Genomic DNA, 14,103 nt, shown 5'->3' with positions numbered 1-14,103 from the left:
CGCCTTTTGAGCTCCGCTAATAATTTTTTTTATATTTTTTTTTTTATAAACAAACAATTATTAAGTATCACCTGTTGTTGACATGAGCATATAATGTGAGAGTTTGTACGTTTTGTTTGAAATAAAACAAAGCATTTTTTTGGAATTCAAGTGGCATTTTTTAAGGAAATCAGGCATTATTTTAGCATTTTTTTGGCTTTATGCGAGAATTTCTAGTAGCATTAAATGCCAGTTTTACTAGCATAATCGAGAAAGGCCTATCTTCGTCCGTTTGTTGGCTAATTGTCACAAAAACAAGCAATGAAACAAAACTTCTTACAAAATTGGCATAAGAAATACCATCTACTGTCCGTTGGAGTGAAACTATACCACACAAAGTTTTCAAGTAATGCGGATTCGGATTTGAACGAAAACAGTGGCGTAGAAAACCCAGGTGACGAGGTTGTGTTGCAAATCAGTCACGGATGTGCGTGAGTTCGTGTCTTACATTGCGTGACACGTCAGTCATATGGTTTCCGGCACCTCCCATTGTCCCGCGAATCATTGCAGGCAAGAAATAGCGTCTGGGATCAAGGGATCTAAAGAATCACGATCAAGTTGAGTCGAACTTTTGGGTTGTCATCTGTGTGGAGCGAAATTTGTGCTGTTGGTAGCGAAGATTCAGTGACAGAGCCCTTCCAGCGAGAAAATATTGGAATATTGAATATTGGATATTCCCGTTGCTAAGACGTTTGGAGGTGTTTTCAAGGTTGATCGATCTTCCGGCTTTGATAGTAGTAATTCTTCTTGATTCAAGAGCGGTAAACCCAGGCGTCCTGTTACATCTTAAGTCAGAAGCATTTAAAGTGCATTTCCATGATGTTGTTGACGACAGCAGCAAAGAGTTATTTCTTGTGTAACCTTCCAAGTTGACACGCGAACTAGCACAGCATTTCCTGTATTAAAGTATTAAATATGGTTCTTCCAACCGCAAGTCTCATGGAGCTATCATCTTGACTTCCGTTGACGATGAAGCAATTGCAGTTGGAGTTTTGAACTTGATGGATGGCAGAAATTTCTGATGTGACTGCTTCTCACAGGCAACTGCCTGCATCAAGTAAGTAGGAGGGGGGTTGGGGGGGAGCACAGGCGGCCCAAGCGCACTATGTGAATTATTCATAAAGTATAACCGAACGTGACCCTTACCTTACGAGCGGTGTTGTGTTACCAAGATGCGATTTATAAGAATTTGTATGGGAACTCAACGATTTTGTTTCAAAAGGAATAATATGTAATGTTCTGCTAATAAAATCGACTAACCTTATTGCCTTGTTGTATTCTTTGTTGTTCGCCCGCTTCTCCGGCCATTTTGAAGCGTTTTCAGCGAGTTAGCGCTGGCTGGTGGTGTTCCACTATAAACGAAGTGAAGGCTGGAGACCTCTGAGCGAACCCTCACCACGCGAAAGCTAATAAATTCTAAACAAGTCAATGCAAAATCCCCGAATTGCTACCATTTAGACTGCAAGTTAATGACTGCAGGTTAATGTTCTAACTGTACGATTCGCGCTAGGTTCCAAATTCCCTTATTAGCTTTAACGCGGTGAGGGTTCGCTCAGAGGTCTCCAGCCTTCACTTCGTTTATAGTGGAACACCACTAGCCAGCGCTTACTCACCGAAAACGCTTCAAAATGGCCTGAGAAGCGGGCGAACAACAAAGAATACAACAAGGCAATAAGGTTAGTCGATTTTATTAGCAGCTAGAACATTACATATTATTCCTTTTGAAACAAAATCGTTGAGTTCCCATACAAACCCTTATAAATCGCATATTTATAACACAACACCACTCGAAGGTAAGGGTCACGTTCGCTTGGGCCGCCTGTGGGGGGAGGAACTCGGGCATAGGCTGGGGATTGACAGCAATTATCCGCCAGTGGTAGTGACTTGTTTTGATCGTTTTTATGGACATACCAACCACTCAGCTAACCTTAAATTACCCTTCTATGTCTGGTCTCCCCTCTCCAGCCTATAACTTTGACAAGTGTCATTGGTTAGAAGAGTAGAAGCATTTCATAATCAAGTAGGGTTATATATTAAGTCATCCATAAGACAAGTTAATTTTGTCTGCAAGAAGAAAAAAATGAACGTACAGTCGAATCCCGATAACTCAAACCCTCGAACCTTACGCTAACTCCAACCAAAATCAATTTCCCCTGGATTTCCTTCATACATTTACTGTAATTTACCCTTGTTAACTCGAACCCTGTTTTTATATCTCGAACCTCCCGCAAAGTCAAAGCAATTTTCCTTTCCCTTTAGGTCATTTTCTATATAATTTTATGCTTAATATCTGTCAATGCATGACAAGTCAAAAGAAACAGTATACTATAGTCCAAAACATTGAATATATGTTTTGAAATAAAAATGTACACAATTCGGAGCCGCCGCTGAAATGCCCTACAAAACATGAACTTTGCCAAGCCATTGACATGCTACGGACGTTCAGTATGTTTGTGGAGGTTGATACCGATTTTTTTCAAATTCAACCTTAGAAAACTTCAAGGATAATCGATAGTAATAGATTTGTTGAGAAGCGGCAGGGCGTAATTATTAACTGACTAAATTTCTCGAAAAAGTAAATCGCATGAACTCTGTAGCAGTAGCCGGGGGGTACTTCCCTAAAATACCTAGACAGGTGTGTGACGCCCAACGGGGTAGTGATTTTGGGCTCCCTATCTAGAACGGGGTATCCATTTTAGAGACAATTTCTAGAACGGGTTAAAAAGTTTCAAATTATATATATCAGCAGCCAAATCGGGTTGTTAAAAAATTCAACTGTTTCTAAAACAGGGTATCATTTTGGATGCAAATTCTTTCTAAAACGGGGTGCTTCTTTGGAGACCCCGGAGCAGCACATGCCCACCCAAAACATACCTGCACGAGTATCCCCTCCCCCACCCCTCCAGCCAGTAGCCCGACATTGTTCTCTTTGAAGTTCCCGGACTTCTCCTGTTGCTTTGCTTTGTTTTGTTTCACTTCAAGTTATGTTCAGATTTATACAGTGATTTAGAAATGTATCGTTCCATTTTCACTTGGCTTCTCTTTACTCTAATTGAATTTGTTTAAAACGTACACTATTTATTGTAATGAATAGAAAAACAGTAAACACCGTTTTTTCCTTATTTCTGGTCATTAGTTCTCACTCCCGATAACTCGAACTCCCCATAACTTGAACCTTTTCCAATTTCCCATGAAGGTCAGTGTTATTGGGAGTTGACTGCACTTTATTGCCTGTTTTTATACTAGAGGCTTTTACCCGTCTGGACAAGCTTTGGCAAACATTTTGTAGTTTGTCTGGTTATGTGTCGTTACTTCTAGACAAGCTACTTTTTGTAATTAAAATTTCCTACAATTTTATTTACCGGTAAGTATAAAGTAAGTGTAAGTCAAACAAAGAAATGACTTAAACAAAGTGCTTCAGTCCCAAAGGATCTCTATTGTTCTGTCTGTTGTTTACAATAAACAAAATGCATGCATATTAAAAATGCATGGGACTATTGGGAAATCTTGCCGCTGGCCAACATGCTAATTTTCAAGATTTCTTTGGTGTTATGGGTCCCCACTTCACCAAAACTCGATCTTTTAAGAATTGCAAACAGTCGAGCAACTGAGTTTTCCGGTCAACACCTTTGTATAAGAAGGTCACAAAAGTAGTGTGATATATGCTGGATATTCCAATTGGGCACAAAAATATTTTTGTGCCTAATCAGAGACAAGCATTTTAAGGGGTTGTGGATCGACCCGGTCGTGTTAGTCAGTAAGAGTGCCCAGGGGCTCTTTTGCTTGTTCTTGTAAATGTCCATTCGCACCCATTTTCCTGCTCAGTTTACTTCGTGTTGCCCTGACCAACTGCATGTCCCTTGGTTTCCGAAGATGGTAGGGTATGGATGTTTTCTGGAATCACAGATTGACAAAACGCAACATTTGTACTTTCTCTATTCAAAAATTCTATTAAAAGGATTCAGAGACTGTGCCATATTTTTTCATGAATTTAAGCTGGCACTGAACTGGGAGGTAGGGGCTACTTAGAGAGTTGGGGTGGGGTGCTCCAGCAGGGTAGAAATGCGTTAACCCCATCTCATATCAACTGAAAGAAGGTCAAAGTTGCCACCCATCTTAGACTTAAAGGACCCCAGTCACCCACACCTTTGTTTTTGTTTACACACAAGAGTTTCGGTATTGTATTTTACATGGGGTATATCTAAACGAAAGAGATCACTGTGGAAATGTTAAAGGTAGTTAACAGACTTCCAGTTACACAATAAACAGCGATGGAATAAGATTTCGTTTCACTATACAATCTCCATAATTTCAATGGCATCGAAAAATGGCAGAGGCTGACTAGGGTCCTTTAAGAGCTGAACAATTATTGTATACTCTCCATCCCACACTGGAAGTAAAGAGGATGTTTTTATTTTTAAATCTTCTTCACAATACTACATTATCTGCTATTTATTTTTGCACATTTCAAAATGACCTGATTTAGATAAGCAGAAAGATATAAATTTGAAATAATTTTCCCCATTCAGTGAATCTATCTGACCAAAAGACCAAAATATCTGTGAGACGTAGAAGGTAAAAAATGGGACCTCGATCATCAACCTGGGGGGGGGGGGTACCTAAAAAGGTTTTGTACAGGGAGGCTCCGCCCCAAGCTCTTACCCCTTACCCTTTTATATACCATTTTGCCAGAAATTGTACCCCTTTAATTCATATATAATAAAAAATGGCACCCCTTTCATATACCTGAAAGTCATGATATGGACTTAAAACATGACGTTTTCTTGTCATTTTCAAGTAGCGCTTAATAAATTGAAATAATACAGCCATAAATCGTATTTGTTCGAAATATTTTAATTAAAGGCCCTTTCAAAAACCTAAACGACAGATTTCCATACCCTTTCGTATACCTAAATTTGTAAAATTTCTACCCTTTTATATACCTGAAGCCTGAAAAAGGTACCCCTTTCAGGCGGAGCCTCTCCATATAGGCCATAATAGGGAGTACCCCCCCCCCCCCCCACCCCGGGCTTATCAAAAGGCATATTATACCCCTACAGCATAAATAAAGTGGTATAGAAGGTCCAAATATAGTACATTTTACTGGAGAAGCTATGAGCTGTGCCTTAAATAAAGTATTGTGATAAGCCACCTTAACTACAATATCATTTCTCTCTGTAGTAAAACAATGCACACCCATGGATGAGGAACTAGAAGAAATGGGTCAAAAAATTGCAGGAGACTGGAAAAAACTTGGGCGTCGGCTAGACATCAATGATTCAAAGCTTCAAGAAATACATCAAGCTCATGAACAACTTTCTGAAAGGGGATATCACATGTTAAAACATTGGAAACAAGAAAAAGGTTCTGCTGCGACATATCAGGCTTTGTGCAATGCACTAACACATAAACTTGTACAGCGCCAAGACTTGGCAGAGCAGTTTTGTCACATTCATGGTAATTATTTTCTCTGGGGGAGGGGACTTCCATATGAAAGGGACAGGTGGAATCATCGTCTCACTTTGAGGTTTAAATCAAGGTCTCACTTAGGGTGATCAGGACAGAACGCCATTATGTTTAAGCCATCAAGGTCTTGTTTAGCATTGCACATGGAGAAATAAAAATACTATCATACTGTCTTGGCCTTCTAGACCAATCAGGCATGAAACATTGTATCTTTTAGGGGTAAGCAAGCTTGAGCCACACCCAGATGGATCTCCTTATTCAAATTCAAATTTTCCAACAAGCCTCCATGCCACGCCCCTTTCATATGGGTGTCCTCTGGGTATTTTATTATTAATGATTGAAGTACTAAACTTCACATCACGCCATCTGAGTTCAAGCACTGACAAAAGCCAGGTGTCTTGTGCATGTTCTTGGGCAGGACACGTTACTCTCACAGTGCTTCGATCTTTTCTCCCACAAGTATGTAAAGGTAAGAGGCGAACCAACACGCCCCCTCTCCATCCCTACTGTTTTAAGTCCCATTATATTTCACCAGATGTAGCAAATCAATGAGTATTTACAATCAATGGATAAAATCGGTCATAAATCAAGGATTAATCACAACATTTTAGTCATTGATTTGCCATCGATGTCACTGACTGATATGATTTAAGCCATTGATCATGATTAGTCATCAACTTCATTTGGAATGTGCTCAGAGCTTTGAACTTTTTTTCTCAGTATTTATGACTGCATGTGTGTATCATTCATGTTTCCGTTTTTTTCTTTTGAGTCAAACCTTGATGGTTTTCCTGATTCAGCTTTGACGTCTTTTGACTAACACAGAGTAAGAGAAGAATTACAAGTATTTCAATTTTAACCTTGTATACTTAAATCCATTGCCCCTGGCTCCCTCTAATGCATTTCTTTTTGTTATTGTTGTGTATCTTTAAAGGAAAGTTTGCCATTCAGCTTCCTGCTGGCCCAGTACCAGAAGAAAAAGAGACAGGAAAAAACCCTGTTGCTACTGCAGCTACATGTGAGATTGGAGCTTCAAGCAAAGATAAAAAAGAATCAAGTAAAGAAAGAAGTGGTCTTAAACGGAAAATGTCACAACCAAATCCTGAACGAGGTATGTATGTAACAGCTGAGAATTTGTGTGTTATGGTTTTTGTCTAAATTATATTAAATGAAATTCCAGTTTAACTAAATTGTTACTTACTTGACAATTGCTCCATGTTTTCTTATTATTCTCTTTCTTAAGCTGTTTGTGTATGTAGTTGATAATCTTTTTATTTTTAAAATGTTTTGTTCAATTTTTTTTGGCCAGCTCATCACTTTTGAAGTTTTATTTTTGGCATGCCTCCCTCCCTTATAAATCTCATGCACCAGCCCCCACTCACCCCATAAAAATGAAAGGTCCCCTATCCAGGTTTACTACCGGGGGGGGGGGGGTACTCCCTATAATGGCCTATACGGGGAGGCTCCGCCCGAAAGGGGTACCTTTTTCAGGCTTCAGGTATATAAAAGGGTAGGGATTTCACGAGTTTAAGTATATGAAAGGGTATGGAAATCTGACATTTGGCTATTTAAAAGGGGCTTTTATTAAAATATTTCGAACAGACGCAATTTATGGCTGTATTATTTTAATTTATTAAGCGCCACATAAAAATTACAAGAAAACGTCCTATTTTAAGTACACGCGATGTCTCTTAGGTATATGAAAGGGGAACCTTTTTTCAGTTAAAGGTATACGAAAGGGATACAATTTCTGTCAAAAATGGTATAAAAGGGTAAGGGGTTAGAACTTGGGGCGGAGCCTCCCCGTATAAAACTTTTTTGAGTACCCCCCCCCCCCCCGGGGTTTACTAGTTTTTGCTGTTGTTTTAGGAGGTTTGTCTTTTAAGATAAGCTGTGCTAGTGCTATTAGGAAAAACGCAGAAGAGCAAGATACTCAAGAAGCAAGAGAAAAGGTGAACAGGTATATGCGAGAGAAGGCTATTGAGGCAATGGGAAAATTTGATCTATCTTCACAAGAAGGACTATATGACCTTCATGTGCACTTAACAGGACATCTTCACCTAGTGGATGTTAACTATCATCTTAGCAGCATAAAAATAAGTGTCACGTGCCGTACCCTGAAAATTCTTGAACGGCTGTGGGATGATTATTGCTCTGATCACCTAAATGCAGTAGCCGAGGAGTGCCTCGTAACAGAGAAGGTTAAGGACGAGCTTGATATGGAGACCATAACGCTAACAACAACTATATTGGAGGAGGACTACTCGGCATGCAAATTGTCTTTAATGGAAATTCCAGGTACGTTTTCCATTTAACATACTCGTCCTTAGCGCTCATATTTATGCAATAGCCTATGTTTCGATATGTTGTCCTTTTGTTCTTCAGAAATCCAATCCCGTATTCTGTCTACAGAAATTGCAAAGAATTAGGAGGAATGAGTGACTCAGTGGATTATCTCTACATCAGCATTACTGACAGTTCCTCTCATCTTTAAGTTAAACATTGCTTAAATCTGGGCCACATTTATAATATTGAACGCAAAAGCCATGGGTGCAGTTAGCACATGACCTACAAAACACAATCAGCCATTTTGGGAATTGTTTAGGCCCATCTCCGACACATTTCATTCTCCAATGCCTCATTCCCAGATGCCGCTGTCTTCATTTTGCGAAAAAAATGGGCGCTGAAGGGAGGAAGGGGAAGCGATTGTGCGCATAATGTCAGCATAACATCTGTGCCTCTCTGTGATCTCTAAGACTAAAGCACATGACCTACAAACAGTACAATCAGCCATTTTGGAAATTCTGAACTGTGTTTAGGCCCATCTCCGGCACATTTCATTCTCCACTGCCTTGTTCCCAGATGCCGCTGTCTTCATACATGTATTGCGAAAAAAATGGGCGCCGAAGGAAGGAAGGGAAAGTGATTGTACGGCTTCGCCCCAGGGGGTTCGCCGCTTGCTCGCCCGCGCGTTAACCCTAGTTAAAACCGCCAGCTGCCTCGCAGGCTAGGAAAGCGAAAGGAAGTCTCTTCTCTTCTTTCTCCTTCCCATGGTCCCTCGCACTTCGCGCTCGTCACCAGTCACTCGCGCTTCACGGTTGTTGTCCGTTGTCCTCAGAAACCAAGTTACTTGCGTAGTATAAGCCACCAGCTCCAAATTAAGTCAATCGTGTTCCTTTTTTTAGTTGAAGCAAGTGCTGATGATGGACAGGTTGGGCTACGAGGAGACTTGGAATCGAGAGAACACGAGTCAGAGGAACTTGAAGAGCCGACATCGACAGGTATGAGTCATTTGTCCAAATTGGTAGCAAGGTGGAGAATTTTGTAAAATAAACATTTCAAGTTGTTGCTATGACAGCATAATATCTGTGCCTCTCTGTGATCTCTTAGACTAATGCAGTGAATCCGGCCTTTTATAACTTCACTGTAAATGGCAAGGTTTCTTTAATAATGCGCTTAATGATACTCTGGCATGAGTTTTACAGATCAGTCAGAGTATTCTATGGTCTTTTAAAATCTTAGTGAAAATGTCAAACACAAAGGTACATTCAAAGCATGAGAAAATCCTTTTGATAATTTTTACACCCCATATGAAACAGCTTCTAATGTTCTTCAATTAAAGGTGATTTTAGTCCGTTCTGCACAGTCTCAGGGTTTGGTTTCATTTTTCTTAAACTGAAAAATACTTCTTAACCGCCGCGATTGGTATGTAGTGAGTCAGCAAGTCAGTGAGGAAGAGATATACTGTCTGACCTGTCAAATTGCCGTTTCTAAAGTAGCATACGAGGCGATTGCGCCCGCTTAAGAACAGACATCTTTGGTCCTCACATTTCACTAACCGTCAGAAAGAATGATCGTTAACAGCTCACAACAGATAGTAATATAAATAGCGTAGTTCACGCTTGAAAAAAATCATCATTTGAGTAAGCGATTTGGACTCTGGCCGTTAGCTTTTAGCAGAGTCTAAGCTTTTTACGACTCTTTTGCAGAATACAGGAGTACGTAGCTGAAGGCAGATTCACTCGTTCCGTCCTGTAAACATTTTGTAAATCCGCTGACCATCCATGTTGTAACGCATTCAAATTACTTTCGTTTCATTTGCTTGTGACCGACATGGGTTTGTATTAATGTTGACTGAAAATGCTCCCGTCACTTAAAGTTCGTCAAGGAAGGTTTATGACAAGGAAAAATAGGCGTGCAAGAGAGGAAGGGAAGGCAAAAGGAAGTCTCTTCTCTTTCGTCTTCTTATGGTACCTCGCATTTTGCACTCGTTACCAGTCGCTCACGATTCCCGGTCGTTGTCCGTTTTCCTCGGCAAAATAGCGAAACGCCTGAGGAGAGGTCTGTCATTCGCCTGGATACTTAACTCTAAAATAAATCAATCATTTTCTTTTTTCAGTTGAAGCAAGTGCTGATGATGAACAGGTTGAGCGACGAGGAGATGTGGAATCGAGAGAACACGAGTTAGAGGAACGCGAAGAGCCGACAGGTAAGAAACACTTTGCCAAACTAATAGCAAGGTGGAGAATGTTGTGAAATGAACATTTCAAGGGGCCGCTATGTGATTACAGTCAACTCTCTCTAAGACGGACACCTTCGGGACCGACCCCAACTGTCCGTCTTAGAGAAGTGTCCGGCTTGTAGAGAGTCGAGGTAACGTGACACCAGTAATTTTGAGATAATAAAGCTGGATGGCTATGCACAGTGAATACATGTCTGTTTTAATTCTGTTTGAAGCTGCATACTTTAGCAAAACCTACAAACTGGGACAAAATAATATTAGAAAATTGCATGACTCGTTTGTTCCTTACAATTGATACTGCCTCTGAAAAGTAAGCGGTACGTACATGTTGCAAACAGTGACATGTCTATATGTATTATCTTGTTCAAGTAAATATTACGGTTTCTAGTCTAAAAACTAAACTGTACTCTTTGCAAACTGGAAAAAGACTAAAATCATTAAAGGACCGTATTTGCTTGTTGGAGAAAAAGTTTTAAAGAACCTCTACAAAAGTAATACTGTAAGTAGAAAACGACCTCTTTGGTGCCCTTTCACTTCAGCAGGGAAGTAGTTCGTTATAGCGGATTGTTTTTGTTGAGTAAGTTTGGGTATTCTTAAGGCGCTGACTAGCTTTGCTTTGTGTCGATCCACTTACAAAAAGCACTTCTAAAGTGTCCGTTGACGGTTTCAAAGTGTCCGTTGTCCGTCTTAGAGAGGTGTCCGTCTTATAGGGAGTTTAATTACAGCAAAATGACTGAAAAACCGCAGGGACCATCACTAGGTGTCCGTCTTATGGAGGTGTCCGTCTTATAGAGGTATCCGTTAAGAGAGAGTTGACTGTATCAGCATAATATCGGTGCCTGAGGATCTGATCTCTTACACTAAAACAGTGAATCTGGTCATTCAAGACATAGCGTTTTTTTTAATTCACTAGCTAGTCATAAAACTATGACATAAGTTTTACATATCAGTCAGAGTATTCTATGGTCTTTCGAAATCTGTAAGACAGATTTTGAGCTATTTTCGAAATAGGAGAATATCACATTTTCCTATTTTGCAAAAAATCAGTCTTACGAGATTTTTATTTTATTTTGCATGAATATTTAAACAATGTCAGTTGGTAATTCCTGGTAGATTTTAAGAAAAACGCCATTGAAACTACTAGTGCCCAGTGCACTCGGTCATTTATTTTGGCTGTTTATTAGCAAGTTTATTGGCATTTTGTTGTTAAAATGTCGCATATGATGTTTGCTATAGCAAACAGTAATAAGAGATAGATAAAACATTTCTGAACATTGCCCTTTTACCCCCTCAAAACTGTAGTAAGCCACCTTAAATATGTGATATATACATCTTAGTATATACTAAAACAGTGGATAGCGTTGTCAGCGCGCGCTGATTGGCTACTCAAACATGGGATATCCTTTTCTTTTTACCTCTGAGCAACTCCCGTGCGAAAAGTGTTATCGTTGACAGGAATAATCGAGTTTAAAGTTATCCTTTTTAGGTTATATTATCTCATTGTTTTAGTATATACTTAAACAACTATTCACCTCAGTGTCGCTACCAACAATGAAGTGAATAGTTGTTCATTATTAACCTGCCGCGTAACTTGGGTAGTACTGCGAAAATATCGGCCCAACGTGATATATACATCTTATTAACCAATCGCGAGCATATCTGCCTGAGGTTTGGACGATATGGCGTGGTCCGCACAGAAGAGACCAAGGGTCGATATTGTCTCAGTACGTTCTCGAGTAAGCTTGGTTAACAAGAAGCTCTTAGGGCTTAAATCCGTGCTGGTCACGTGACCACCCTAGGAGAGCCATGTGGGGGAATAAAAAAATGCACCCTCCCCCCCATCCCCCTCACCCGCGTTAAAAAATGTTGTGAATGACAATTAAAGTGGTAATTAAGAAAACACCTTGTGTGACATTTCACGGTTGACTAGTTCCATCTACAATTAATTATTTATCTTTTATACATAAATGTTACAATCCTGTAGCGGACAACGTTAAACACTGAATTGCTCGTTCCAAGGAAGGAATATTTAAGCAAAGAAGTTAATCAGATTTGAGAAAAACGCTTAAGCTCTTTTTAGCGGAGTGAGAGTTCCCCTTAATGATGTAAACCTTACAAGTCTGGGCATGTTTGTCTCGTATGACACAACAAGAAAAATACATTTCGCTTAAAAATCGATTATTTCACACAAAACATGCTAAGTAAAGAACAAAGGATTCGTAAAGTTTTCATTAGTAGGTGTTTTATAGCTTTTGAACATTGCGTGACTTGAAACCTCGCCGATCTTATTCAATGCCTTGTGAATGTGAAAATTACAACGTCAACACATTCCATAACACGGACGTAATTTAGTCCGCTTAAAATATTTTTGTTCAAAAGCACGAATATTTAGTCTTTCCTTGAGTCAAACTTTTAACAACTGAACATTTTACACAAATCATTTTTAGTTAAGACCAAAATTTTCAGTAAAGCTTCCATTAGGAACTGATTTATAGCTTTTAAACATTGCGTGACTGGAAATATGGCCGATTGGAGGTTTGGGTCTGGTCACCAACAAAACTAAAACTAAACCATGTGCAGAGCAAGAAGCGCGCAGCGCAGTTAATAAGAGATTTATTACACGACTGAGAATTTTTTTATAGAAATAAGCAGAAAGCAGAAATGATAAAAAAGAAGGAGATTCTGACCAAAGACCCACCAGGTGTTTCGGCCGGAAAAGTATTCCCCGAATTTCCCATTCAAACCAATGAAAAGTATGAAATGGTTTTCTATGCGAGGGAAGTTTATTTTTACTTTTGTGAGCAATGTATAAATGAATATGCGGCCCAACAGAACGATTGCATAATGGCGCAGAATTTTTAAAACAATACGTTAGAAAACCTTAGCCTCGCAACCATTTTCTTATCGAGGCTAACATTTTCTTAGTATTGTTATTGGGCGCCATTTGTGCAATCGGTCTATACTTGAAAAATATTGGACCGGCAATGTAGCGATCTGATTGGTTGATTTTAGTCATTGGACCTCTGACTACCTTACTAGCGTAGTGAGTATACAAATTGATGCGTATTTTTGTGATTTAAAAGCTTTTGCTGAGGAGAAACTACCGAAACTTGGAGTCAAGCATGTTGATGTTGGGAGTACTGACACCGGTTTGGGTACTGTAAAGCACGACAGAGGAGACCTGCAGCAGGCCAAGGAGCATTATGAACGAGCTCTAGACATTAGGCTGAAAAAGCTTGGACCCGACCATGCTGATGTTGCGCGTACGTACTTTAACTTAGGTAAGGTACAGCGTGGCTTGGGTGACCTGAAGCAAGCCAAGGAGCATTATGAACATGCTTTACAAATTCAGCTTAAGAAGCTTGGACCCGACCGTATTAATGTTGCGCGTACGTACTTTAACTTAGGTAAGGTACAGCATGACTTGGGTGACCTGCAGCAAGCCAAGGAGCATTATGAACATGCTTTGCAAATTCAGCTTAAGAAGCTTGGACCCGACCATGTTAACGTTGCGCGTACGTACTTTAACTTAGGTAAGGTACAGCGTGACTTGGGTGAACTGAAGCAGGCCAAGGATCAGTGTGAACGTGCTTTACAAATTCAGCTTAAAAAGCTTGGACCCGACCATGTTGATGTTGCACGTACGTACAATAACTTGGGAGCTGTGCTGCGTGTGTTGGGTGAACTGCAGCAGGCTAAGGAGCTTCACGAACGTGCTTTAGACATACAGCTGAGAAAGCTTGGACCCGACCATGTTGACGTTGCGCGCACGCACAGTAACTTAGGAACTGTGCAGCGTGACTTGGGTGACCTGCAACAGGCCAAGGAGAATTACGAACGAGCTCTAGACATAAGGCTGAGAAAGCTTGGACCCGACCATGTTGACGTTGCACTTACGTACAATAACTTAGGTGTTGTACAGCGTGCCTTGGGTGACCTGCAACAGGCCAGGGAGAATTTCGATTGTGCTCTGGAAATAAGACTGAGAAAGTTCGGACCCTATCATGTTGATGTTGCACGTACTAAATATAACTTAGCTGCTGTACAGCGTGACTTGGGTGACCTGCAGCAGGGCA

The 14,103-nt window shown here is 40.2% G+C and overlaps 1 protein-coding gene across 2 annotated transcripts in view; it reads left to right on the top strand.

The window, feature by feature from the left end:
* The window catches only part of LOC144654314 (uncharacterized), an 88,668-nt gene that overhangs the window by 41,799 nt on the left and 32,766 nt on the right, over positions 1 to 14,103 (top strand). The window contains exons 1-7 of one of the 2 annotated variants that reach the window (XM_078514416.1): positions 509 to 1,096; positions 5,221 to 5,496; positions 6,440 to 6,616; positions 7,375 to 7,803; positions 8,691 to 8,786; positions 9,905 to 9,994; positions 13,111 to 14,103. The exon at positions 13,111 to 14,103 is cut by the window's right edge and continues 3,653 nt beyond it. In XM_078514416.1, the coding sequence (XP_078370542.1) occupies positions 1,045 to 1,096; positions 5,221 to 5,496; positions 6,440 to 6,616; positions 7,375 to 7,803; positions 8,691 to 8,786; positions 9,905 to 9,994; positions 13,111 to 14,103 (2,113 nt within the window). In that variant the 5' untranslated portion in view covers positions 509 to 1,044. Of the gene's footprint in view, positions 1 to 508; positions 1,097 to 5,220; positions 5,497 to 6,439; positions 6,617 to 7,374; positions 7,804 to 8,690; positions 8,787 to 9,904; positions 9,995 to 13,110 lie in introns of those variants that run through there. The other variant, XM_078514417.1, reaches the window with a different exon arrangement.

Source organism: Oculina patagonica, chromosome 5 (genome assembly GCF_052425735.1).
Source record: "Oculina patagonica isolate OP01 chromosome 5, crgOcupat, whole genome shotgun sequence".
Lineage (NCBI taxonomy): Eukaryota > Metazoa > Cnidaria > Anthozoa > Scleractinia > Oculinidae > Oculina > Oculina patagonica.
This window is presented reverse-complemented; position numbering and strand designations above follow the sequence as displayed.